This window comes from Ahaetulla prasina, chromosome 17 (genome assembly GCF_028640845.1).
Source record: "Ahaetulla prasina isolate Xishuangbanna chromosome 17, ASM2864084v1, whole genome shotgun sequence".
Taxonomy (NCBI): domain Eukaryota; kingdom Metazoa; phylum Chordata; class Lepidosauria; order Squamata; family Colubridae; genus Ahaetulla; species Ahaetulla prasina.
Genome location: NC_080555.1, coordinates 6,504,099 through 6,530,465, shown reverse-complemented (window position 1 = coordinate 6,530,465; position 26,367 = coordinate 6,504,099). Strand labels below are relative to the sequence as shown.

The following is a 26,367-nucleotide window of genomic DNA, read 5'->3' as shown; positions in this document are numbered from 1 at the left end:
GGCCGGTCTTTATTGGGGGGCGGGAACCCGCAATGCTCACGCCAGACAGCAGGGGACAGTGCTGACTCGCAAAAGGCTCTGCCGCCCCCCCCTCTCCCCAATTTTCATAAGGGCACATTAATTTGATGCACATTTAAGTTGATGGAGCAACAGTCAATAAAAGCCTGCGGAGAATGAATGAATGAATGAATGAACGGGGAGAGAGGCCACTTTCTCTGTTCCATCCTGGTTAAAGCATCTCATTTTTTAAAAAGTACAAAGAGATTAATAATCCAGCCCGTCAGACGCCTTCGAGGAGCGCCTCGCTTAGGAAGGAAGGCAACTTTGCAACAGTGTGTGTGTGTTTGTGTGTGTGTGTGAAGTCGATGCGCTGAGTGCATCGATCCGATGGCCTTCTAACTCTTATCCTTGCGTAAAGCCGACAGCGAGGGAGGCTTGAATCACAAAACAGACAGGCATTTGGCCAGGATGGGCAAAGGATCTCTCAATCCAAGGACAGCGCAAACCGCATTTTCTGGTTTGAAAGTGGTTACCATATTTTTTGGGCTATAAGACGCACCTAAATTTAGAAGAGGGAAACAACAACAACAACAAAAGTTTTTGGCCTCACTTTTTTCAGGCCTTTTTCAGGCTTTTTTCCAGGCCATTTTTGAGGCTTTTTTTCACCCCGTTTTGGAGGCTTTTTCCAGCATGTTTTCAAGGCTTTTTTCGGCCCATTTTTGAGGCTTTTTGTGGCCCATTTCGGGGGCTTTTTCCAGCCTGTCTGTCAGAAAAAAAACGGCCTGAAAAAATCTTCAAAAATAGGCCCAAAAAGCCTCAAAAACAGGCCAAAAAAAGCCCCCAAAGCAGGCAAAAAAAGCCTCGAAAATGGGCCAAAAAAAGGCCAAAAAAAGGTCCCAAAAAGGGCGTGCAGAATCCAAAAAATGGCCGGTGGGCAAGTGGGGCTTCGGCAGTATTCAGTCTTTACATTTCTGCCCCCTTTTGGGAGACAAAAAAGCACGTCTTACAGTCCGAAAAATACGGTAAATCTTCGAGGGAAGGCGAGTGATGTTTAGGGAAGGGGAGAATTTTAAGCGGTTTGTTATTCCGGAGAGCGGTTTAGTTGGATTTCACATTAGAAATGCCAGTTAGTTACAAAATCCTACGACTTACGACCGTTCATTTAGTGACTCGGTTCACGACCGCCTTGCTCTGCAGTGGGAATTGTAATTGTCATAAGTGGAGGACTATAAATGCCTCCCATCTCACTATCCAAAGCGATTCTGGGTGGCAAATTTTGGCAAAGCTGGCTGGTGAATTCTGGGGAGTTGAAGTCCACCGGTCTTAAAGTTTGGTCTTAGTTTGAGAAACCCTCACTGGACACTGTGGGAATCTCAGCAGTCAAAGGCGAAGACCTGACAATTCCCCAAAAAGAATAAGAGAACACAGAATTACAGAGTTGGAAGGGACCTTGAAGGTCTTCTAGTCCAACCCCCTCCTCAAGCAGGAGACCCCATCCCCATTCCAGACAAATGGCGGTCCAATCTCTTCTTTTGTTTTCGAAAACAAGTCGACCCTTTCCCCTCCTCTTTGTGGCAGCCCCTCAAATATTAGAACAGTGATAAACATTAAACGAGAAGGTCAGCTCTGTTATTATTATTATTTTTTTCCCCAAAATATGGATTGTTCTGATTTTCCTACAATTGTCTTGGAGGGAAGTCATAATCAACTTTGGTTTAACTCTTCCCAGAAACAGAGGTGTGTTTGTGTGTATGACCCCACTTGGTTAACAAAGACTTCCGGATGCCTCACTCTGCCCGAAACGAGTGTTTATTTTGGCATCTTGCAATCTGTTGCTTCCCGAAAGTCCGATTTTTATCACTTGGTAGTTTGAGAACGATTAACCACTGATCAAACTAAGGGCTTCCTTGGAATACAGATTTCAGGATTTCCCCTAATTATGCCACTTGTCATAATAATCACTCCGCTTGTCAGGAACGGTCTCCTGCATCAAATTTGCAACGACCCTTCCATGGCTCCTGCTTATAGGTTTTGTAGTCACACACGACTTACCCCCAACCTCTTTCCTACCAGCAGGAGGGAATCCGATATAATTCCAAACAGGAAGTGATTAAAGCCCTGGAGGCCAGATATTAGAAGATGAATGATGAAGCCTCTAGCTCAGTGGTGGGATTCAGCCAGTTCGCACCACTTCGGTAGAACCGGTTGTTAACTTTCTGAGCAGTTTGGCAAACAGGGCAGAGAACCGGTTGTTAAATTACTTGAATCCCACCACTGCTCTAGCTCCCTAATCAACGAAGGTGATTAGGGGGCTGGAGGCTAAAATATATGAAGAACGGTTGCAGGAATTGGGTATGCCTAGTTTGATGAAAAGAAGGATTAGGGGAGACATGATAGCAGTCTTCCAATATCTCAGGGGCTGCCCCAAAGAAGAGCAAGTCAAGCTATTCTCCGAAGCACCTGAAGGCAGGACAAGAAGCAATGGGTGGAAACTAACCAAGGAGAGAGGCAACCTGGAATTCAGGAGAAACTTCCTAACAGTAAGAACAATTAACTAGTGGAACAACTTGCCACTAGAAGTTGTAGGTAGCTTCATCACTGGAGGTTGTTAAGAAGAGATGGGACAACCGTTTGTCTCAAATGGTATAGGGCAGAGGTGGGTATCAGAAAGGTTCTGACCAGTTCTGGAGAACCGGTAGCGGGAATTTTTGAGTTGTTCGGAGAACCGGTAGTAAAAATTCTGACCGGCCCCGCCCCCATCTATTCTCTGCCTCCCGAGTCCCAGCTGATCGGGAGGAAATGGGGATTTTGCAGTAACCTTCCCCTGGAGTGGGGCGGGAATGGAGATTTTACAGTATCCTTCCCCTGGAGTGGAGCGGGAATGGAGATTTTACGGTATCCTTCCGCTGCCACGCCCACCAAGCCACGCCCATCAAGCCATACCACAACCCACCAAGCCGGTAGTAAAAAAATTTGAAACCCACCACTGGTATAGGGCCTCCTGCTTGAGCAAGGGGTTGGACTAGAAGACCTCCAAGGTCCCTTCCAGCTCTATTCTGATTGGATTGGGACCATGCCTGAAACTCTAGCGTTCAAAGTCCTTTCTGCAAGGAAGCGCCAGACTCGATTCAGCCAAAACATGCAAGAGGCCCCATTTCAAACATCTTTATTTGCAATAAAAAAAAAACAACCCAAAAAAACACCACACACATATACTTTTATTGATTTGTTCAAATAGCTAAAGTTCAGTTGCCAACGCACCGGAAATGACCGCGGTGGCTTTGTCGTGGGAAGTAAAGGAGACTGTTGCGCAGATTGCTCAAGGGCCAGGTAGCCCTCGACTTACGACCGTTCATCTAGCGGCCGTTTGAAGTGACGACGGCGCTGGAAAAAGTGGCTCGCGTTTATGACCGTTGCATCCTTTGATCAAAATTCGGACTGGGAGGGGAGGAGGGGCGTGTCCCCGGATTGCCGTCTGAGACCTTTCCCCAGCTGACACCGGTTAAGCGAAGTCTGTGGGGAAGCTGGATTCGTTTAATGACCGCTGTGTGTGATTCGCTGAACGACTGCACCGCGAATCGCTTCACAACCTCAGCCAAAAAGTTGTAAAAATCGGGCACGGTTCATTTTTCACGACCGCCTGGCTTAGCAAGAGAAATTGTGGCTTCAAATGGTGGGTCCTAAGTCGAGTACTATCTGTAGGAATGTTCTCTCGGCTCTTTATCGTCTAGGCCGTCTTTCGGCGATAAAAGCCCAACCCCAAAATGAAGAAGGGGCTCAGGTAACAGTGGAGCATCCCCCATCCTTCGGACAGGCCCAGGAAAGAGTTGAGGTGTTCGAGAAAACGGCAACTTTGGGAAAACGTCGTTTCCTCCTGAAGCATGTCCAGAAACACGGCGACCCCGTAGGGACCCCAAAAGAGATAAAATACCCAGCTGATGTTCCAACGGGGGTGCCCCCTCTTTCCACACCCCTTGAGACACGCCGTGGCTGAGACCACGATGAGCGGGAGAAGGGACAGAAAGACCAAGCAGAAGGCCGCGTGGACCAGGGACCAGGCGTGAAGCTCGGTGAGACGATCTGGGACGCAAAGCCCATCGGTGCTGCTCACCAACACGGCCGGGGTGGCGCAGAGGAAGCCCATCATCCACAGCAGGGTGGGCAGAAGCGGCTGAGGGAGACCCCAGGGGCTTCGGCAGGCGGTGCCAGCCGCCAGCAAGCCCTGAGCGAAGAGGCTCCCGAATTTGAGTCCGCGGATCACTTGGCAGAGGCGGTCTTCAAAGGCCCACCTCCAGCCGATGCCCAGGGCGAAAAAGGGCAACGTGGAAGCGAAGGTGACCCCTCCGACGACGAGCAGGATAAGCTCCACCTTGCCTGGCTGGCACCGATCCCAAAACCGAGGGCATTTGGTCAAGGCAATGCCGAGCGCCACGTTGCCTACGATTCCCAGGAGGCAGGCGATCCCTAGGAAAACCGGAATCCCGGCGGTAAAACTGGAGCAAAAGGTGTAGTGGCACGGTTCCGCGAAGTCTTGATACCCGTCGTCTGCCACCGTTTCGTTCTGGGTGAAGTTGTCCAGCTCCCAGAATTCAGAGCTGGTTGTGTAATCGTACATGGTGCTGTTGGCTAAATCCTGCCGGTTGGGAGAGAGAAGATGGAGAGGGGAGGGGAGGGGAAGGGGATAAATGGAAAACATGAAAGAATTATAGAGATTTGACAGAGTTGGAAGGGACCTTCTGTTGTATCATTAAGTGTTAAATTGTACCCTATGATCATCATTTGTGTTGTAAATGTTGTACCTTGATGAACGTATCTTTTCTTTTGTGTACACTGAGAGCATATGCACCAAGACAAATTCCTTGTGTGTCCAATCACACTTGGCCAATAAATTCTATTCTATTCTATTCTATTCTATTCTATTCTATTCTATTCTATTCTATTCTATTCTATTCTATATTGATATTGTTTCTTGATTGCTTATTTGTACCCTATGACTATCATTAAGTGTTGTACCTTATGATTCTTGATGAACGTATCTTTTATGTCCACTGAGAGCATATGCACCAAAGACATTCTATTCTATTCTATTCTATTCTATTCTATTCTATTCTATTCTATTCTATTCTATTCTATTCTATTCTATTCTATTCTATTCTATTCTATTCTAGGTCAGGGGTCTCCAATCTTGGTCACTTTAAGACTTGTGGACTTCAACTCCCAGAACTCTGGGAGTTGACGTCCACAAGTCTTAAAGTGGCCAAGGTTGGAGACCTCTGTTGTAGGTTATCATGGCTAGCTGGGGAAATCTGGGAGTTGACGTCCACAAGTCTTAAAGTGGCCAAGTTTGGAGACCCCTGCTCTAGATTACCCAAGCCCAAATCCTGCAGCTGGTCTTCCTAGTTTTTACCCTCCAGGCCTTTAAAATCATCTTAGTTGCTCTTCTCTGAACTTTTCCCAAAGTCTCCACATCTCTTTTTTTTGGGGGGGGTGGGTAGTCTGGGGACCAAAATTGATTGCAGTTATTCCAGGTGTGGCCTTACTAGGATGATGATACAGCTGAGAATATAGGAAGGGTAACATGTGGAAGATGTCATTTCTCAAAATCTGGTATATAGGGGGCGGGTGGGGTGGGGGTGGGAATTATGGGGCCTCGGGGAGTTTTTGCAGAATCCCAAGGTGGCAAAACTGCAGGAGGATTTGCGGGTGTTTGTGTTTAAGCTTTCAAAGCGCAGCGGATTCATTTGGCTCAGAAAGAAACGGGACAAGAGTTACTACTGAAGGGCAGACTTGCTCGGCATGTGAATTTGTTTGCCTCCCAGTCGTTCCCTTTGATAACTTTATGCCTCCCTTGCTAGGCTGCCACTCGGAATTAATGGGAATTTATCTCTCCACCTTAGCCTTTCCTTAAACACATTTATTATCGGGGAGTGATGTCGATGGCTCCGCCAAACAGCGTGGGGAGAAAGAAACCCAACTTTTGGGAGGCTGAGAGAGAGAGAGAGAGAGAGAGCTGCCCAAGAGAGGAAGAGCTGAGAGCGAAATGTTGGGAGGAGAAAGAGAAGGAGAAAGAGAAAGAGAAGGAGAAGAGAAGGAGAAAGAGAAGGAGAAGAGAAGGAGAAAGAGAAGGAGGAGGAGGAAGAGAAAGAAGAGAAAGAGGAGGAGGAGAAAGAGAAGGAGGAAAAGAAGGAGGAGGAGGAGAAGAGAGGAGGAGAAAAGGAGAAGAAGGAAAAGAAGGAGGAAAAGAGGAGGAGAAGGAGGAGGAGAGGAGAAAAAGAAGGAGAGGAGAAGAGAAGGAGAAAGAGAAAGAGGAGGAGGAAGAAGAGAAGGAGAAAGAGAAAGAGGAGGAGGAGGAAGAGAAGGAGAAAGAGAGAGGAGGAGGAGGAAGAGAAGGAGAAAGAGGAGGAGGAGGAAGAAGGAGGAGGAGAAGAGGAGAAAGAAGGAGAAAGAAGGAGGAGGAGGAGGAAGGAGGAGGAGAAAAGAAGAGAAAGAGAAGAGGAGGAAAAGAAGGAGGAGGAGATGGAAGGAGGAAAAGGAGGAGATGGAGGAGAAGCAAAAGAGAGAGAGAAGGAGAAGCAAAAGGAGAAAGAGAAGGAGAAGAGAAGGAGAAGGAGGAAGAGAATAAGGGGGAGATGAAACGGAGAAAGAGGAGAAAAAAGAAGAGAAGGAGAAGAAAAGAAGAAAGAAGAAGAAAGAAGAAGAAAATAAGGGGAGAAAAAGAAGGGGAGGAGAAGGAGGGAAGGAGAAGAAGAAAGAAGAAGAAAAAAGGAGAAGGAGAAGAAGAAGAAAGGAGAAGAAGGAGAAAAAAGAAAGAGAAAGAAGAAAGAGAAGAAGAAGAAGAAAGGAGAAGGTGAAAAAAGAAGAAGGAGAAAGAAAGAAAGAAGAAGACCTTTAGTGTGATGGGGCAAATCCTTCCGTCTGACAGCTGAAGTGTGGGTGGCAAAAGGGGGCCGGTTGTGGTGCGTCTGTTGTGTGTCTGTGTGCAGGAGAGGGCCCTGCCCAGAGCGGGAGATTTTGATACGTTGAATAATTCTTCCCTCTGGCCGCCGCTAAGGAGACGAGGCCATTTTTCACCCTCTTTCTTTAGGTGACGATAAGATCGCAGGCTTGAATTAGAAAGAGACGCCGCTCAATTTTTCCCTCCCCACCCTCGCGGTTTAAGGAAGCAGAGATTTCAACTTCTTCTAAATATCCCTCCCTCCTTCTCTCTCTCCCCCTCTCTCCCAACTTCCTTCCTTCCTTCCTTCCTTCCTTCCTTCCTTCCTTCCTTCCTTCCTTCCTCCCTCCCTCCCTCCCCCAACCTCCTCCCTTCCTTCCTCCTTCCCTCCCTCTCTCCCAACTTCCTTCCTTACATCCTCCTTCCTTCCTCCCTTCCAACTTCCTTCCTTCCTTCCTTCCTCCTTCCTCCCTCTCTCCCAACTTTCTTCCTTCCATCCTCCTTCTTCCTTCCATTCCTCCTTCTTCCTTCCAATTTCCTCCTTCCTCTCAACTTCTTTCCTTCCTTCTCCTTCCTCCTCCTCCCTCCTCCCTCCCAATTCCTTCCTTCCTCCTCTCCTCCTTCCAACTTCCTTCCTCCCTCCCTCTCTCCCAACTTCTTTCCTCCCTCCCTCCCTCCCTTCCTTCCTTCCTTCCTTCCTTCCTTCCCTCCCTCCCTCCCTCCCTCCCTCCCTTCCTCCTTATTCCTTCGCAAATATATTTCCACCCCATCTTTTAATTTAAAAAGATCTCAAGCTGCTTTCCCGAGGAGGAACATCATTAAAACACAATAAAATTGCTAAATTGCAAACCTAATAAAAACAGTAAAATAGAGAACGCAGCATAAAATAATAAAGAGCTTTACAATAACATTCCAGAAGTCTCGGCAGAACGTCATGAAGATTAAGTCTCGTTCTGGGCCAGACAGGAGCTCCTCTTAGCTCAACGTCTTCCCTTTCATGCCAATCTGCCTGGAGGCCAAAACCGGCAGCTTCTCTTCATATTTCTTCTTCTGGTAAATGACACGCTAAGGTAAACTGCTCCTGGGCATGGAGGTTCCACCAAGAAACCCCAAAACGTATGGCTAGAGCCATATTCCCTGCCTTTCCAACTGGTCAAAAGTTACATTACTGGGATTTGCGATCTCATCTGGAATCGGTGGGGGAACCAGCAGGAGTGAAATGCTTCCGGTTCGGACCGGATCACCTGATCCGGTAGCAATGGCGGCGGGTGGTTCGGAGAATCGGTAGCAAAAATCCCTCTTCCCCCCTCCCCCCCGCCCATGCCCAGCTGAGTCGCTCGATCATCAGAGGTTGTTTTTTTTTAACTTTTGAAAGCATTTTTTCTTCAGCCGAAAAAATGCTTTTAAAAGTAAAAAAAAAAAGGCTCTGATGATCGCGCGGCTGGGATCATTGGAGCCTTTTAAAACCTCTTCGGCCGAAGAGGTTGTAGAAAAAAAATGCTTTTAAAAGGCTCCTCTGATGATCCCAGCTGAGTTGCCTGATCGTCAGAGGAGCCTTTTAAAAGCATTTTTTTTCTACAAGCTCTTCGGCCGAAGAAAAAAATGCTTTTAAAACTTAAAAAAAAAACAAAAAACTTTGGACACGCCCACCCAGTCACATTACACACCCTCCCACCAAGCCGCGCCCACAGAACCTATAGTAACCAATTTTACATTTCACCCCTGGGAACCAGGCTCGATTTTTACACGCTAATTTGCACATCCTGCAGACCGTCTCTCCTAATGCTTTTGCAAAATCCAAGCCTATCCTTTAGCCAAACTAAAATAAAAATTGCTCCTCTCTTGCCCCCCGCCCCCCGTGGGTTCCCCTTTGCGCATTCGTTCATGTGCGAAAATTTAAGGAACTGTTGGCAGACAGTCCTCGACTTACGACAAATTGCTTAGCGACTGCTTGACGTTCCCAACCGACCTATCGGGGCGGTTCCTTACAACCTGGGATCGGCAGCTGAGCAACCGAGCTGCGTTTTACGGCCGTTTGCAGCGTCCCGCAGTCTGTGTTTTACGACGGTTGTGCTCAAAATCACACCGTCGACTTCTGAATTTCAGCCCACCGATTCGCTGAACGACCGTAGGTGTTTGCTTCCCGCACGAGGATCCACTTAATGACAGGTGCAAAAAAAAAAAAGGGGCATCCAATCAGGTTGGTCATAAAAAGTGACTCGCTTTATGACCGTAATGAGTTATAACCGTGGCCAGCAGGCTCTATGATGGTCGTAATTTGAGGACTACCTGGAATTTTGCTTTGTTTAAATAATATCATATCATTTTGTCTATTGATATTTTAGGCTTTTATTAGATCGATTGTCTAGCTTCTCTTTGCAGTTTTGGTGTTACTGTACATCAATAATGTTATTTCTGGGAGATATTTTTTTGGGGGGAAAAATACTTTTCTTTCTTTCAGCTCCTCACATATAACATTTCCATTTAAATTCCGATTTGGAAGCGCCATATATTCTGAAAGTCTGCTACAATTAAGGGCAGATATATACCTGCCTTGTATCAAGTTGCGTATTTCTTTCGTTTTTATTGTCTGCAAGGGAAGGTCTGTGGGGCTCCCGAGAAAGAATTTTGCCTTCCTTTCGTGATTATTTTGCAAGCTGATTTCTGCTCCAGAAAAGGTTAATGTCAGATTTGAAAGAAGAGATCCAAACATAAATGAATTTACGGGATGGTTTGAGGCGAGCGGTGGAATTTGACTTTTTAAAAGGTTCAGAATTCATTTTTCTTTTTCTTTTTTGTCTAAGCAAAAATAAATAAATATCCCACATATGGAGAGAGATGTGGGGGGGGGGAAGAGAGAGAGATTGAATGAGAGAGGGACAGAGAGGGAGGGAGAGAGAGGCAGAAAGAGAGAGGGAGAGGGAGAGAGGAGAAATGGAATAAGAGAGAGGGAGAGAGAGGGAGGAAGAGAGGGAGAGAGAGGCAGAGAGAGTGAAGGAGAGAGAGGGAGGGAGAGAGGAGGAATAAGAGAGAGAGGCAGAGAGGGAGGGAGAAAGGGAATGAGAGAGAGGCAGAGGGAAGGAAGGAGAGAGAGGGAGAATGAGAGGGAGAAAGGCAAAGAGAGTGGGAGAATGAGAGAGGGAGGAAGAAAGAGAGAGGGAGTGAGAAAGAGAGATGGAGTGAGAAAGAGAGAGAGAGGCAGAAAGAGAGGGAGAGGGAGAGAAGGAGAAAGGGAATAAGAGAGAGGGAGGGAGAGAGGGAGAGAGGCAGAGAGTGAAGGAGAGAGAGGGAGAGAGGAGGAAGAAGAGAAAGAGGCAGAGGGAGGGAGAAAGGGAATGAGAGAGAGGCAGAGGGAAGGAAGGAGAGAGAGGGAGAATGAGAGGGAGAAAGGCAAAGAGAGTGGGAGAATGAGAGAGGGAGGAAGAAAGAGAGAGGGAGTGAGAAAGAGAGATGGAGTGAGAAAGAGAGAGAGAGGCAGAAAGAGAGGGAGAGGGAGAGAAGGAGAAAGGGAATAAGAGAGAGGGAGGGAGAGAGAGAGAGGCAGAGAGTGTGAAGGAGAGAGAGGGAGGGAGAGAGGAGGAATAAGAGAAAGAGGCAGAGAGGGAGGGAGAAAGGGAATGAGAGAGAGGCAGAAGGAAGGAAGGAGAGAGAGTGAGAAGGAGAAGGAGAAAGGCAATGAGAGACAATGGGAGAAAGAGAGAGGGAGTGAAAGAGAGAGAGAGGGAGGCAGAGAGAGAGGCAGAGAGAAGGAAGGAGAGAGATAGTGGGAATGAGAGGGAGAAAGCAAAGAAGAGGGAGGGGGAGAGATACAGAGGGAAAGGGCGGGAGGGAAGGAGAGATTTCCTTTCTTTCATTTGTACTCACCACAATCCTGCGAGGTGGGTTGGGGGGGAGAGGGGAATGAGAGCGAGAGAGAGGGAGAGCGAGAGAAGGAGGGAGAGAAAAAGGGAGAGGGAGAGAGAGAGACAAAGTGGATTTCCCATGGCCAAGGCAGGAGTCGAACCCGGGTCTCCAGGCTCCTAGCCCCGCTCTTTCACCGCTACGGTTAGTTCTCGACTTATGACTACAATTGGGACCGCCGGGACCTTCTGTTGCTACGTCGTCGCCCCCTGATTTTGCCACCATTTTTTTTGGCCGCGGTTGTTAAGTGAATCCCATGGCCGTTAAGTGAATCCGGCTCCTTCCCCCCCCCCCCGCACCCCTCACTGACTTTGCTTGTTTGGAAGACCCCTGGAAAGTGGGGGGGGGGCAAATGGGGATCATCAGGTGACCCCCTGGGACGCAGCAACCAATGTAAATACATCCAGGCTGTCAGTCACATGAATTGTGGGTGGACTGTGCCAGTCATAACCATCTCCACCATTATATTAGTGTCTCCCCCTCTTCCTCCCAGCCCCCTCCCCTCCCCACCCCACCCCATAAAAGACCTCAAAAACCTTGGATGGACTCACCGCGTGAATGCAGTTACCCATGATGATGTCTACAGCAAGCCCGGTTGGCTTCTCTTGAAGTCTGTGTCACTTGGTAGCTCCAACAGTCTTCGGAGGTGGCATCTGGTCTTCATAGATAAGATTGGGGAGGGGGGGGAGAAGGAGAGGAGGGGGAGGGAGATTAGCAAGGTGGGTGTGTTCTTGGACAGGAAGCACCGAGTGGACTCACTCCAACTTCTGGGGGGGAAACGGAAGGCGAGGGCGAGACGGACGCTTGGCAGGAACTTGAGGAAATATCTCCAGAACGTTTGAGAAGGCACGTCAAATCCCCCTGGTTTGGACCTTCTTCCTGTCCTCGGTAGACCTCTCCGAAGCGGGCCAACAGCAACCAAGAGGTCAAAGAAGAGGTTCCTCGGGGGAGACCCAGGTGTGGTGGGTATGATAACCCACCGCAACGTGCCTTGCGTGGTGTCTTGGAGGCCAACCCTTTTCTTGAGGAGGGTCTGCGGCAGTGCGAGGTCTTCCTCATAAGAATAAAATGGAGAGAGAAAAACCGAGCGTTGCGTAGGCCCACCCAGTGTTGAAGACAAAGGAAAGAGGATGGGGTGGACGGACGGTGGAAGGAGACTTATCTACAGGGTTTCTCAGCCTTGGCAACTTTAAGAGGGGTGGATTTCAATTTCCAGAATCCCCCAGCCAGCATGTTTTAAGATGGGTGGACTTCAACTCCCAGAATCCCCCAGCCAGCATGTTTTAAGATGGGTGGACTTCAACTCCCAGAATCCCCCAGCCAGCATGCTTTAAGATGGGTGGACTTCGACTCCCAGAATTCCCCAGCCAGCATGCTTTAAGATGGGTGGACTTCGACTCCCAGAATTCCCAAGCCAGCATGCTTTAAGATGGGTGGACTTCAACTCCCAGAATCCCCCAGCCAGCATGCTTTAAGATGGGTGGACTTCAACTCCCAGAATCCCCCAGCCAGCATGCTTTAAGATGGGTGGACTTCAACTCCCAGAATCCCCCAGCCAGCTTGCTTTAAGATGGGTGGACTTCAACTCCCAGAATCCCCCAGCCAGCATGCTTTAAGATGGGTGGACTTCAACTCCCAGAATCCCCCAGCCAGCATGCTTTAAGATGGGTGGACTTCAACTCCCAGAATCCCCCAGCCAGCTTGCTTTAAGATGGGTGGACTTCAACTCCCAGAATCCCCCAGCCAGCAATTTTTAAGAGGGACGGACTTTTCCAGTAACTGCCATTCACTTCCCATCTCCACCACAAAACACCCATAGGTTTGCTGAACGACTGCGAGTTTGCTTAATGACTGCTGCAAAAAAATGAGGTCGGTTATGTGATGACCCACTTAACGACCAGGTTCAATTACAGTCGTACATCAAGGACTAGCAGTCCTCTCTTCCCTCCTTTGACAGCACATCCAGTCAGAAAAAAAAGTCCTTTTCTTCCCGCAGCTCCATTGCCTTTCCCCCCCACCCCGTTGGTCTGGGGCATTTTTGGTATTGTAAGGTAGGCAGTCACTGCCCAGGGAGGCTCCACGTAGATCCCACGTGCCTGTTGTCTATCATAAGAGCCTCTCCGCCAAGCACTTAGAAACTGTCGGAGTCTCTAGCAGGAGTGATTGATTGCCTTAAATCCTTTTGAGGGGAAACATGTCAGAATTAGGGACCAGAAAGAGTTGATCTGACTGTTTATTATACTTTCCTCGCTTCTATTACCATGATGAGGTTCTATTGCTTTTATTCTTATCGGTATGGTAATTTTTATCACATTCTCTGACAGCTTTCGTTCTTTCTTCTTTTTTTTCTTTTCTTTCCTTGTACTGGCAAAGCGTTGCTTTCTCAGGTCCCCCCTCCCCTCCCCGGTTGTGTTGTGTTTTCAGGACGTCCTCGATTTACGACCGTAATGGAGCTCGGTTCTTCCGTCCTATCATCCGGTTAAGGAGATCCTCATGTGACCCTGCACCTCATTTTACGACCTTGTTTGAGGTGGTTGTTGAATGAACTCATTCCCCATAATGGTCCTTTTATTGGGGGGTGGGGTGGGGCAATGAGAAGTAAGTGCCAGGAGTAGTGGGGTGGCCTAGAGGTAGAGCTCTCGCCTCACAAATCAGGAGGCTGTGAGTTTGAGTCTAGGTAGAGGCAGATATTTTTCCCTCTGGGCACAATGAGAATATTATCTGCCGAACAAAACTCCGTACTGGCAATAGGAAAGGCATCTGGCCAGCAAAACACTCAACTCCATTCAGTTGCCCAGACTCCATTATGAGGGTGTTAAAAGAAGAAGAAGTAAATGCCAGAAATCAGGAAAAAAAACATGTTATAAATCACGTTCATATGATCACAGGATGCTGCAAAGATCTTTTAAATGCAGACCAGTTGCCGTGTACGCAAAATAGCAAACACTGGAATCTGGCTGTCAGATCTTCAAATCCAGATTATAAACATCTTTTTTTTTGGGGGGGGGGTGGTCTGGCGTAACTTCAGTCACCAAGCAATTAGTTGTAAATTGAGGACTATCTGTATCTATTTACTTGGAAACCTTACTTTTCCCATGCCAAACTATCTCAAGAGCTGGAATGAACTATGCTCTTTTGTTCTTCCCCATCCTGGCTGGGGAATTCTGGGAGTTGAAGTCCATTCATCTTAAATCATGCTAGCTAGGGAATTCTGGGAGTTGAAGTCCATTCATCTTAAATCACGCTAGCTGGGGAATTCTGGGAGTTGAAGTCCATTCATCTTAAATCATGCTAGCTGGGGAATTCTGGGAGTTGAAGTCCACCATCTTAAAAATAGCTCTCTGGGGAATTCTGGGAGTTGAAGTCCACCCCTCTTAAATCATGCTAGCTAGGGAATTCTGGGAGTTGAAACATTCCTTTTAAATCATGTTAGCTAAGGAATTCTGGGAGTTGAAGTCCGCCCAGCTTAAACTTGCCAAGGTTGAGGAAGACTGCAGTAGAAGGACCAACCCTCATTGCCAACATCATCCTACCATGTTCAATGAAACTTACTCCCAGGATACCAGGTGCACGATTGTAATCTCGATCTTTAATTTAATTTGCCCCGTGCGTGGCTCAATATTAACAATATTAATAACACCAGCGCCTTTATAGTCGACGCACTTCCCATCCCCAATGCATGTAGATAACAACTGTGGGTAACCTCCTCGAGTTGTTTTGCAAAGCTTATTTCACGGTTACGTGTTAGTATTAAAAAAATTTTTGGGGGGGAAGGTCTCTCTTTTTAGGGGGCAAGAAAACCTTCCACATAACACCATCTCCAATTGTGAGGTCACACACACACACAACTGGTTTTCTTGCCAGTTCTTCGCAGGTGACGCTACAAGAGGGCCCCGTTTCCATTAACCCCCACCCGCCGGCTAATCCCTGCACCGTTTTAGTAATTACTCAGGATCTGAATTATTCAGCAATAATTTTGTATAACAAACGAAGTTTCACATTCTTTAATTACAGAAGTGAAGTGCCGGAGAGTGTGTGTGTGGTGTGCGCGCGCGTGTTGGCACTAAATTATTCATCGCTTATCATCTCCACGAGCAACTATTAAGACAGATTACTCAGGGGACAAACCAACCTGTTTGGGGGAGAATGTGCTAAATTATTGATTTTTTTTTCCTCCCACTGATTTATCTCTTCTTAAGACGTCACAACATGTCTTAGAGCTTCTTTTGCCTTCTCCAAAAGGAAGATCTCGGAATATCTTGGAAGCAAACATAAAATGCCCTCTTTCGCTTTAAAGCTGAAATCAAAAGGAATTAGCCCAGCTTCCCCACCTCTCAAAGTTTAATCAGGAAACGTTGAAGCTTCGACGTGGTGACGTGATCAGGGGAAATGCTGCGATGGTCGTAAGTGCGGGGATCTGTCGTAAGTCACTTTCTTTCAGTACAAGGTAGCCCTCGACTTATGACCGCCGTTGAGACCCCCCCAAAATTTCTGTTGGTCAGGGAGACATTGCTTAATAGAATAGAATAGAATAGAATTTTATTGGCCAAGTGTGATTGGACACACAAGGAATTTGTCTTGGTGCATACGCTCTCAGTGTATATAAAAGAAAAGATACGTTCATCAAGGTACAACATTTACAACACAATTGATGATCAATATATCAATATAAATCATAAGGATTGCCAGCAACAAGTTATAGTCATACAGTCATAAGTGGAAAGAGATTGGTGATGGGAACTATGAGAAGATTAATAGTAGTGCAGATTCAGTAAATAGTCTGACAGTGTTGAGGGAATTATTTGTTTAGCAGAGTGATGGCCTTCGGGGAAAAACTGTTCTTGTGTCTCGTTGTTCTGGTGTGCAGTGCTCTATAGCGTCATTTTGAGGGTAGGAGTTGAAACAGTTTATGTCCAGGATGTGAGGGATCTGCAAATATTTTCACGGCCCTCTTCTTGATTCGTGCAGTATATAGGTCCTCCATGGAAGGCAGGTTGGTAGCAATTATTTTTTCTGCAGTTCTAATTATCCTCTGAAGTTTGACGACCTTCCTTGCCACATTCGTTAAGTGAATCCCTGCAGTTGTGTCAAGTTAGTGACACGGTCGTTAAGCGAATCCCGGCTCTTCGTGGACTTGGCTTGTGAGAAGGTCGCAAAAGGAGATAATGGGGCACTGCGCACCGTCGTAAGTATGAGCCAGTTGCCAAGCGTCTGAATTTGGATCATGTGACCCTGGGGATGCGGCCACGGTCGTAAGTGTGAAAAACGGTCGTAAGTCACATTTTTAGGGCCACTGTAATTTTGAATGGTCACTAAATGAACTGTTGTAAGTCAAAGCCCACCTGTCCAGTTGTAAGTTTGAACTATCATTGACTGAACAATGGTAAGTGAAGGGCTACCGTATTTGCAGTTCCCCTTAAAATAATAATAATAATTAATAACAACAAGAAAAAGAACAAATGGATGTTGAAAGAGCTGGGCTGCCATGCTAATTCCCTCAGGCCCATGCTCCTCAAGAAAAACCTCAGAAAACCATTTCTTTTCCTTACTTTCTTTAAAATTGTCTTTATTCAACATTTACATCTTTAAATCATAATTTATTTATTTTTTTTATTTACATTTATACCCCGCCCTTCTCCGAAGACTCAGGGCGGCTTACAGTGTATAAGGCAATAGTCTCATTCTATTTGTATATTTACAAAGTCAACTTATTGCCCCCCCCCAACAATCTGGGTCCTCATTTTACCTACCTTATAAAGGATGGAAGGCTGAGTCAACCTTGGGCCGGGCTCGAACCTGCAGTAATTGCAGGCTGCTGTGTTCTAATAACAGGCTTCTAACAGCCTGAGCTATCACGGCCTAATTACATTTTTAGGTAAAGGTAAAGGTTCCCCTGGCTCATACGTGCTAGTCATTCCCGACTCTAGGGGGTGGTGCTCATCTCCGTTTCAAAGCCGAAGAGCCAGCGCTGTCCGAAGACGTCTCCGTGGTCACGTGGCCGGCATGACTCAACGCCAAAGGCGCACGGAACGCTCTTCCCTTCCCACCAAAGGTGGTCCCTATTTTTTCTACTGGCATTTTTTTCCCGTGCTTTCGAACTGCTAAGTTGGCAGAAGCTGGGACAAGTCACGGGAGCTCACCCCGTTAGACGGCGCTAGGGATTTGAACTGCTGAACTGCCGACCTTTTGATCGACAAGCTCAGCGTCTTAGCTCCTGAGCCACCGCGTCCCCTAATTACATTTTTACAGCTTTCCAATACCGGCATTTTTAGTAATATCCACGTTATCGTTCAGCCGATTATATACATATGCATTTTGTTTGTTACATACTTATCTATATAATCAATACGTTTTATATCCATACCTACTACACATTAAATCGAACACTCCGTTATGATATCTTCTCTTTTACTCTACACTATCCATTAATTTTCTATTCCTTTTCCAGCCAATCATACCACCTGTTCCATATTTCATAATAATTCGTTTCCTTTCTGTCCTTAAGTTCCATCGTTAATTGATCTGCTTCTGCACACTCCAACACTATTTTAACAATTGTTGGAGCATGCTGTTTGCTTCCAGTTTTCAAAAAACAAAACCATTCCTTTTCTTTTAGGGTCTCCTGCTTGGGCGGGGTGGGGGTTGGACTAGATGACCTACAAGGTCCCTTCCAACCAGGGGTGAAATCCAGCAGGTTCTGATAAGTTCTGGAGAACCAGTAGCGAAAATTTTGAGCGGTTCGGAGAACCGGCAAATTCCACCTCTGGCTGGCCCCAGTGTGGGGTGAGAATGGACATTTTGCAATATCCTTCCCCCAGGAGTGGGGAGAGAATGGGGATTTTGCAGTATCCTTCCCCTGGAATGGGGCGGGAATGAAGATTTTGCAGTATCCTTCCCCAAGCCACACCCACAGAACCGGTAGTAAAAAAATTTGGATTTCACCACTGCTTCCGACTCTTGTTTATTCTGTAATCTTCCAAAACAGTAAAATGATAAATAGCTTTAATTGCTATTTCTTGGCCGTCCCCTCCTTGGCCAAGTGGCCGCCAGGTGGCACTGTGGAGCTATCGATCCCAGCCAGACACTCATATTGCTGAAAAAATTGGGGTGTGTGCATAGGGGGTGGGTGGGTTTAAAGGTAAAAATCTGGGTTTCTCTGTTAGCAAAAAGAAATGCACTTCTCTCTTGACTGACATCTCCCATCTGCCTGTCATCTCCCTTCTCTGTTTCAAGAGATGCTTTCAAGTTTCTTCTCGATATCCCCTGTTCCTTAATATTGAGGCTGGAGAACTATTCGTCTCCCATTTCCTGGCTGGGTTTTGGGAAGGGGGGGTGCAATGGCTATTGGGGTGGGGTGGGGTGAGAGTTCCCGGGAGAAATCTGGCTGTCTTAAGCGAGGAAGCCCTGCGGGAGAACAGACCTCGATGGATGTCGAGAAGATGGTAGAAAGAGTTCGACAGGCAGAACTCTCGGAGCCAGCGGTCCCCAACTGATGGTCCGTGGACCACTGGTGGTCCGTGAGAAAATTTTGGTGGTCTGCAGAAAAATTATTTGCGTTTTTTATATTGCACTAAATCAGGGGTCCTCAATCTAGGGCCCCTGGGCCGGATACGTGCAATGAACACTTGTGTTGCTGCAGAGAGTCTCCCCTTTCGGGGTCTTTATGTGGGGGTCGGAGGGGGGCAGAAATTCTGACTTGGGGTCTGCTTCAGCCTCCTGGTGCGGGGCTTTGGGCGAAGGCTGGAGGGAAGCGCTGCTGGTGGCAAAGAGCCGGAGGGTTTTGTTCCAGTGGGACTGCATCACGGCCTGGAACTGGCTGACCATCTCAGCCCGCTGAGCCTCCAGGCGCCAGTACCTGGCCTTGCAATCCCGCAGGTCTTCCCTCTGCTTGGAAAGCCTATGCTCCTAGTCCTCAGTGAGGTGCTTCTACTCAGCCTCCTTCTCGGTCAGATCCAATTTCAACTCAGATATTTTGCCAATTCTTTTCTCATGGTGGCTGCTTAGCTCCAACAACTGCTTCCTGTTGGGGTCCTAAGGAACCCCGGGTGGGCAGCGAGGAGTGGCAAGTAGAGGTTTGCAAGGCACCACTCGTCATGAGTGACATTGAATTGGCCTTCTCATCCAGGAAGGTCTCATATTCTGCCTTTTGAATATTTCCGAGAATATTTCGTTTTTCTAGGAGAGGGGTGAGTGCTAACTTCCTACTGTGGGAAGAGAGAGCCCCCTTGGGAAATGGCACTGAGGCGGGGGTCTGTCTGGTTTGCCCTCTCGCCCCCCGTCCTCTCCAGGGTAGCAAAGGAAAGGGATGGGAAGAAGAGAGCCAAACGTTAGAAGTAGCCAGGATAATGTAGAGTTTTGTCTTCTTTAGACTTCCGGTGCGGGAAAAGTTGGAAGATGGATCACCTTCTTGGGAATGGAGACAGTTAAGGTGGCCGGCCTTCTAATCACCTCTCAGGGCTCTCTGTGTGCCAATCTGTGGCATGGATCATGGGATGCCAGTGGAAGGAAGGAAGGAAGGAAGGAAGGAAGGAAGGAAGGAAGGAAGGAAGGTAGGTTATAGAAAAGGAGGGAGGAAGAAAAAGGGAAGTGAGGGAAGGAAGGAAGGAAGGAAGGTTATAGAACAGGAGGGAGGAAGGAAAAGGGAAGTGAGGGAAGGAAGGAAGGAAGGAAGGTAGGTTATAGAAAAGGAGGGAGGAAGGAAAAGAGAAGTGAGGGAGGGAAGGAAGGAAGGAAGGAAGGAAGGGAGAAGGGAAGGAAGGAAGGTTATAGAACAGGAGGGAGGGAGGAAAAGGGAAGTGAGGGAAGGAAGGAAGGAAGGGAGGTTATAGAACAGGAGGGAGGAAGGAAAAGAGAAGTGAGGGAGGGAAGGAAGGAAGGAAGGAAGGAAGGGAGAAGGGAAGAAAGGAAGGTTATAGAAAAGGAGGGAGGAAGGAAAAGGGAAGTGAGGAAAGGAAGGAAGGAAGGAAGGAAGGTTATAGAACAGGAGGGAGGGAGGAAAAGAGAAGTGAGGGAGGGAAGGAAGGAAGGAAGGAAGGAAGGAAGGAAGGTTATAGAAAAGGAGGGAGGAAGGAAAAGGGAAGTGAGGGAAGGAAGGAAGGAAGGAAGGAAGGTAGGTTATAGAAAAGGAGGGAGGAAGGAAAAGGGAAGTGAGGGAAGGAAGGAAGGAAGGAAGGTTATAGAAAAGGAGGGAGGAAGGAAAAGGGAAGTGAGGGAAGGAAGGAAGGAAGGAAGGAAGGTTATAGAACAGGAGGGAGGAAGGAAAAGGGAAGTGAGGGAAGGAAGGTAGGAAGGAAGGAAGGAAGGAAGGTTATAGAAAAGGAGGGAGGGAGGAAGGAAAAGAGAAGTGAGGGAGGGAAGGAAGGAAGGAAGGAAGGAAGGGAGAAGGGAAGGAAGGAAGGTTATAGAACAGGAGGGAGGGAGGAAAAGAGAAGTGAAGGAAGGAAGAAAATGAAAAATGAAGGAAGGAAGGAAAAGAAAAGTGAGGGAAGGAAGGAAGGAAGGAAGGAAGGACGGAAGGAAGGAAGACCTCGTCCGAGCCTTCCCCAGACTCCAGGACTGACCCCCGTTCCTCCCCAACCTCCTCACTGTCCGAATCTGCTGCCAAATTCGCTGGCGGGCCACAACAGGCGCATACGGGAAGTATGGCGCGTATGCCAGCAAAGCACATAAACGGAAGGCCAGGCGCATACGTGGATGGGTGCTCACATTTGTGAACCGGTAGATGAATCCCCACCCTTGGTCCAAAGTCGCTTTTTTCCCCCCAGTGCCATTGTAACTTCAAACGGTCACTAAACGGACTGTTGTAATTCGAGGACGACCTGTACTGGACTGGATAGTTTTCCGCCCGGTCTTTCAGGTACCCACCGACATTCTCCCTCCTCTTTTTTGTGAGGAGGAATAAAAGTTATTGCGTCTTTCACGAATGATCTGCCCGTATTATTCCTGAGTTCAATTCCCCTTCTTGTTTTATTACAGTGGATGACAGATGGAGTCCCTGCAGGTCATGGAAACGGTAAGCGGTTATGAGCGTAGTAACTGATGAGTAACTTCACGCGGCGTCTAGGAAGAGCGAGGCGGGGTTATCAATCTTGGAGGTAAGGGGAAATTTCCGCTGAGTGGAAGAGAGACTGTTTACGGGTTCATACTTTATGACGATGATTATTTTTAACATGAGGAGAGCCTGGAGCGTCTCCCCACCTCCCCTTGCCAAGATAGGGAATCCCCCATTTTACGACCTGTTTCAGCCACCGTCGCTAAGCGAACACCAGCCATTGTTAAGGTTGCGACGTGGATCCGGCTTCCCCATCGACTTTGCTGGTCTGGAGGTCCGCAAAAGGGGATAGCAGGAACCCCGGACACCAACGCCGTCGTAAAGGGGAATCCGTTGTCGAGGATCGGAATGCAAAATCACGGGGGAATGCTGGGACGGTCGTAAGTGTGAAAAACGGCCGTAAGTCACTTTTTTTCAGGGCTGTTGTAACTTCGGTCGCGAAGTTGTAAAAGGAGGATTAGCTGTAATTTAAGCCGGGATAGTCCTCCCCCTGGCTCCTTCGTCTGCTCCCCTTTCTCCAGCCAGATGTGCACCCCGCCGTACCCCATGGGAAGGAAAAGAATCGGGGGGGGGAGAGGCTTTGGGGGTTCGGTTGGCGGTTCAGCAAGGTACAGCAGGGCCTGGTTGCGAATCCCCGCAACGTGATTTTTTTGCAGCGCTGTGCTCTCCCGTGCATGTTAACTGCCTTGGCAGCAGCTGTTTGGGTAAAAGTTAATTAAAAAAACCATCGTAGCCCATTTAGAGGCGAGGGCTAATTCGGGGTGGGGGTGGGGAAATCAAAGAAGTGTAATTGGGGAGGGGGGAGGGAAGAAGAGGCTCCTGTAGGATTTGCAGCGCATTCCGAAGCAGCTCACCCCACAAATGCGGTTGTGAAACAAGGGAAGGGTGTTCTCTTTCTTTCTTTCTTTCTTTCTTTCTTTCTTTCTTTCTCTTTCCTTCCTTCCTTCCTTCCTTCCTTCCTTCCTTCCTTCCTTCCTTCCTTCCTTCCTTTTTTTCCCTCCCTCCTTCCCCTTTCTTTTTCTTTTCCAATCTTTTTTCTTTCTCTTCCTTCCTTCTTTCTTTCTCTTTCTTTCTTTCTCTTCCTTCCTCCCTCCCTCCTTCCCTTTCTTTCTTTTCCAATCTTTTCTTCTTTCTCTCTCTCTCTCTTTTCCTTCTTTCTCCTCCCACCCACCTCCCTCTCTCCTCTTTCTTTCTTTCTTTCTTTCCTTCCTTCCTTCCTCCCTCCCTCCCTCCCTCCCTCCCTCCCTCCCTCCCTCCCTCCCTCCCTTCCATATGAAAAATATGAATTCCTTGATCTCGAGTTGGTAATCTCTCATCCAGCCAATTTGTTTCTCTCTTTTTTTTTTCCTGGAGCTCCTTCCAAGCAAGATACAGAAGCTTTTTGACACTCATGTTTATTTTTCACCTTAAAAAAATATTTTACAAACCTACCTGACAGGTTTTTTTTGGTGGGGGGGGTGTTATCCGAAGCCATTCATGTGGATTAATGCCTGGCTCTTTATAAGAAGGGACAGCAAGAAAACTTAACCTCAAATTACCTTCACTCTGTGCAGCGACTTGGCATAAAATGGACCAATTTTCAACCGATTTACTTAATGACATTATTATGCAATGATGTAAATGACATAATTTGGGTAATGGTGTCATTCAATGGTTGTGGGTGACATACTTTCCGATTTAATGGATCTTTGAGAATCACAGATGCCCAGTGAATCGATTAAGATCTGTTTTCACTATATATGGCTGTTTATTTTTTTAGTCGAAGAATGACACACTCAGAACGAAATTTAAAACATTAGTGGTACACCATCTTATCTACATCCATATCTATCTATCTATCTATCTATCTATCTATCTATCTATCTTTTTTTAATCCAAAAAGTTTTTATTGGTCAAAAAAGGTTTATACAAATACATATCAGGTATGGTAAATTTTCATTTTTCTTATACAAGATAAGAATTTTACTCAAAATTTTAAACACATACAACAGCCATATGGCAAGCAGGTGATACGAAGTAGCTAAGTTTATCAATCTTACATACGCAATAAAGAAGGGTCAAGAATAATCAGAATATCATACAAAGGAGAATAAGGAAAACCAACACAATACCAAATATCATTGTCACTTCCTAGTTTTGGATCTCAGAACTCTGGGTTCAGCCTGACCCAACTCCAGGGCCGCAACAGCGGCAGCCGCCTCCTCCCATGGTCTATAACCTCCCTTCTTCAACTCCTGGGTCATCTAATTCCAGGAGGGCTTTGTGTTCCTCCACGTAGGCCGCAGCCTCCGCAATTGTACTAATTTTTTCGTAATGCCCTCCCGGAAAATCATCAATCCCTCTGGCATCAGCCATCTGAAGCCTACTCCTTCTGGTACAATTTGCTTGACAAAAGTAATATTTCTTGCTCATTTCACGTACCTGTCTGGGAATCTGCCTCAGAATGGCTATCTCCCTGCCCCTATAAGTCAGTGCCCCACTCCTATGTTTTCTAAGAATTTCATCTCGTCTCTCTTCTCACAAATTTGACATGAACCTCTCTAGGAACTGCATGCGTGCGTGCATATTTTGAATTAACTCTATAAGCTCGATCCACATCCCAATTCATAAAGTCAACACCTCTCCCAAGAAATTCTCCCAACAGTTTAGTCACAACATCTCTCAAGTCTTCTTGGTCCACTTCTTCCAGATTTTGAAACCTAAGGAAATAAGACATTTTATCCATCTGTAGTCCAAGCACAGCATTGCCTGTCGCCTCCTCTCTTTTCTGCACTGCCCGCATCTCACCCTCCAGACCTTCCACTTTCTGCTTGTTTTCTGCTGAGACTTGTTGAGTGTCCTTTAAATCCTTTTGGATAGTCACAATTTCTGCTCTTATTTCATCCAGTTTCTTGTCCATATTAGATAACTTTTCCAAAATTCTCTCCATTTCTCCAGCAGTTGGTCTCTGACCTTTGCCATTTAAAAAATTTTTAAAATCCTCAGGCAAGCACAGTATCCTTGTAATTTCCTCCGGATCCACCAGGGGCACTCACAGGAGCAACGAGTCCAGAGTACAGTTAGTCAACCAGGAAGTCAAGGGAAGTGATGTCATCAAGATTCTCATAGTGAAGGCGGAAGCTGGACGCCACCATTGTTCCCCAGAGGAGGGGCCTCAAACCTCCCTCCTAAATTTCTCCATCACCTCTTCTCTCCAGAGCTCCACAAAACCCGTAATCTTGTTATTTTAAGTTCTCCTCTCTCCAAAGTGATTCGTGCTCCTTCCAGTCGCAGGGGAGAGAAACCCCCCCGCACTCCGGAGCACTCCACTCACATTTGCCGATATCTCCTTCCCTTCTCCCTTCCTCAATTCTTCTCCGTTCCCTGTTCGCCACCAGGCTGCTGCAATTATAAATCCAAAGCCCCGGTGTCACCGGGCACAGCGGCCCAGGCGACGACCAAAATAATGGCCGCGGCCTGAGGCCTCCGAACCCCTCCGAGCCTAGGACGCGCCAGCATCGGTCCCCCCAGTCCTGTATGTCGGCTGGGAGACCCCTGGCGAGCCGTCCGTGCGGCAGGTGTCCTTTTCGGAACACCTGGCCCCTGAGGGCCTCGGAGGCGGCCGGATTCGGACACTGGAGGCAGGAGAGGCACCTCCAGATGTCCGTTGCCGCCGGATACCGGAAGTCGTCTCCTATCTATCTATCTATCTATCTATCTATCTATCATCTATCTATCTATCTATCTATCTATCTATCTATCTATCTATGTACTGTATCTATCTTCCTTCCTTCCTTCCTTTCTTTCTTCCTATCTCTCTCTCTCTCTCTCTCTCTCTATCTATCATCTATCTTCCTTCCTTTCTATCTATCTATCTATCTATCTATCTATCTATCTATCTCTATCTATCATCTATGTCTGTCTGTCTGTCTATGTATCTATGTATCTATCTATGTATCTATCTATGTATCTATCTATCATCTATCTATCTATCTATCTATCTATCTATCTATCTATCTATCTATCTATCTATCTATCTATCTATCTATCTCCCCACTATGTGCTAGCTCCTTGCTGCTGAATATGAAAGACACACACATATACAAGTAGTCCTTGACTTACGACAATAGGGATCAGAAAATTCATTGTTGAGTGGCGTGGTCATTAAGTGAGACATCACACGACTGTGATTTGTGACCTTCCTGCCTTCCCCTCCCCGGAAGCTTCTGGGAAGGTCAACAACAGTGATCATGTGATTGCAAGGAAGCTGCAGTGGTCATAAATAAGCACAAGGACCGGTCGTAAGTTAAGGCAGGTTTTCCCCAACACTGTATAACTTCAGACGGTCACTAAGCAAATGGTTGTAAGTTGAGGCTTACCCGTGTGATGGACATGTAAAATTGATTGTCACCTAGGCAATCAATTTACAATATAATACAATAGTGTAAATTTACTACAATAGTGTAAAGCAGTGTGTTTCTCACTCTTGGCCTCTTTTAAGACATGGGGACTTCAACTCCCAGAATTCCCTAGCCAGCACAACACAGCTGGCTGGGGAATTCTGGGAGTTGAAGTCCCTACATCTTAAAGTAACCAAGGCTGAGAAAACACTGGTGTCAAGAATGGAGCCGAGCTGGTTCTCCCTTCCCCATGCCAACCTTGGCTTTTGAGACTTTCAAACCTGCCTTCTTATTTTCTTATTTTTCTATATAATTTGGGCCGACATGAGGTCTAGGATCTTGTTAAAGGAGGAAGATAAGACTCTCAGCTGGTTTTAGCAATTGGCATGAAATTAAAGCAAGGAACGGCAGTGGCGACAAATCCCATGAAAAGTGGATTGTTGGATAAAATCAACTTTAGGGTCCAGCTATTCACTCTTAGGAGTGAATCGCCAAAAATTCAATGCGAGCGGTTATAAATTAATTGGGTTTTTCAAATACTTTATCTCCTTCAGTCATCCCCCTTTCTGGGCCTTGGATATTTTTAGATTCCTATTTTAACTTTGCAAATAATTTTTCCCCCTGTCCCAGGGCTCGCTTGCCCTCCCCAGCCTCCCCAGCCTGTTCAAATCCCCCCCCCCATTCTTTCCTCTGTGGTTAAAGATGAAAAAAGAACACGAGCTTTTATCAAGATGACGATTATTATTTTTTCTTTCTTATTGGACTAAGGAGAGCATGGCAGCGTTTCCATATGTATTCATGAACGGAGAAAGATTTTGAGAGGGGAGGAACAGTACCATTGAGAGAGAAGGAAAGAGAGAGAAGAGAGAGAAAGACAAAGAGAGAGAAAGGAGAGAGAAAAGAGTGACACAGAGAGAAAAGAGAAAGAGAGAAAGAGAGAGAGACAGAGAGAGACAGAGAAAGAGAAAGAGAAAGAGAGACACAGAGAGAAGAGAGAGAGAGAGAAAGATAAAGAAAGATAAAGATAAAGAGAGAGACACACACACAAAGATAGAGAGAGAAAGAGAGAGAGAAAGAGAGAGAGTGAGACAGAGGCAGAGAAA

The 26,367-nt window shown here is 46.9% G+C and overlaps 1 protein-coding gene across 2 annotated transcripts; it reads right to left on the bottom strand.

Annotated features, from left to right (window-relative positions):
- Positions 1–3,156: 3,156 nt before the first annotated feature.
- Positions 3,157–11,497, bottom strand: ACKR1 (atypical chemokine receptor 1 (Duffy blood group)). Of its 2 annotated transcripts, XM_058160801.1 has the most exons (3): positions 11,386–11,476; positions 8,865–9,092; positions 3,157–4,633 (listed from the first exon to the last, which is right to left on the bottom strand). In XM_058160801.1, exon 3 carries the CDS (start codon positions 4,613–4,615, stop codon positions 3,728–3,730), a length of 888 nt encoding a protein of 295 aa, XP_058016784.1. In that variant the 5' UTR covers positions 4,616–4,633; positions 8,865–9,092; positions 11,386–11,476; the 3' UTR covers positions 3,157–3,727. The 2 variants fall into 2 exon arrangements, with proteins under 2 accessions (XP_058016784.1, XP_058016783.1); XM_058160800.1 differs by lacking the exon at positions 8,865–9,092 and having other exon boundaries at positions 11,386–11,497.
- Positions 11,498–26,367: the final 14,870 nt, after the last annotated feature.

Excerpts from the sequence above, each read along its gene's own strand:
- ACKR1 (XM_058160800.1), bottom strand. The coding sequence starts at position 11,406 with ATGGGTAACTGCATTCACGCG. Across the intron at positions 4,634-11,385 it reads TGGGTAACTGCATTCACGCG|GATTTAGCCAACAGCACCAT; the intron begins GTGAGTCCATCC and ends CCCAACCGGCAG.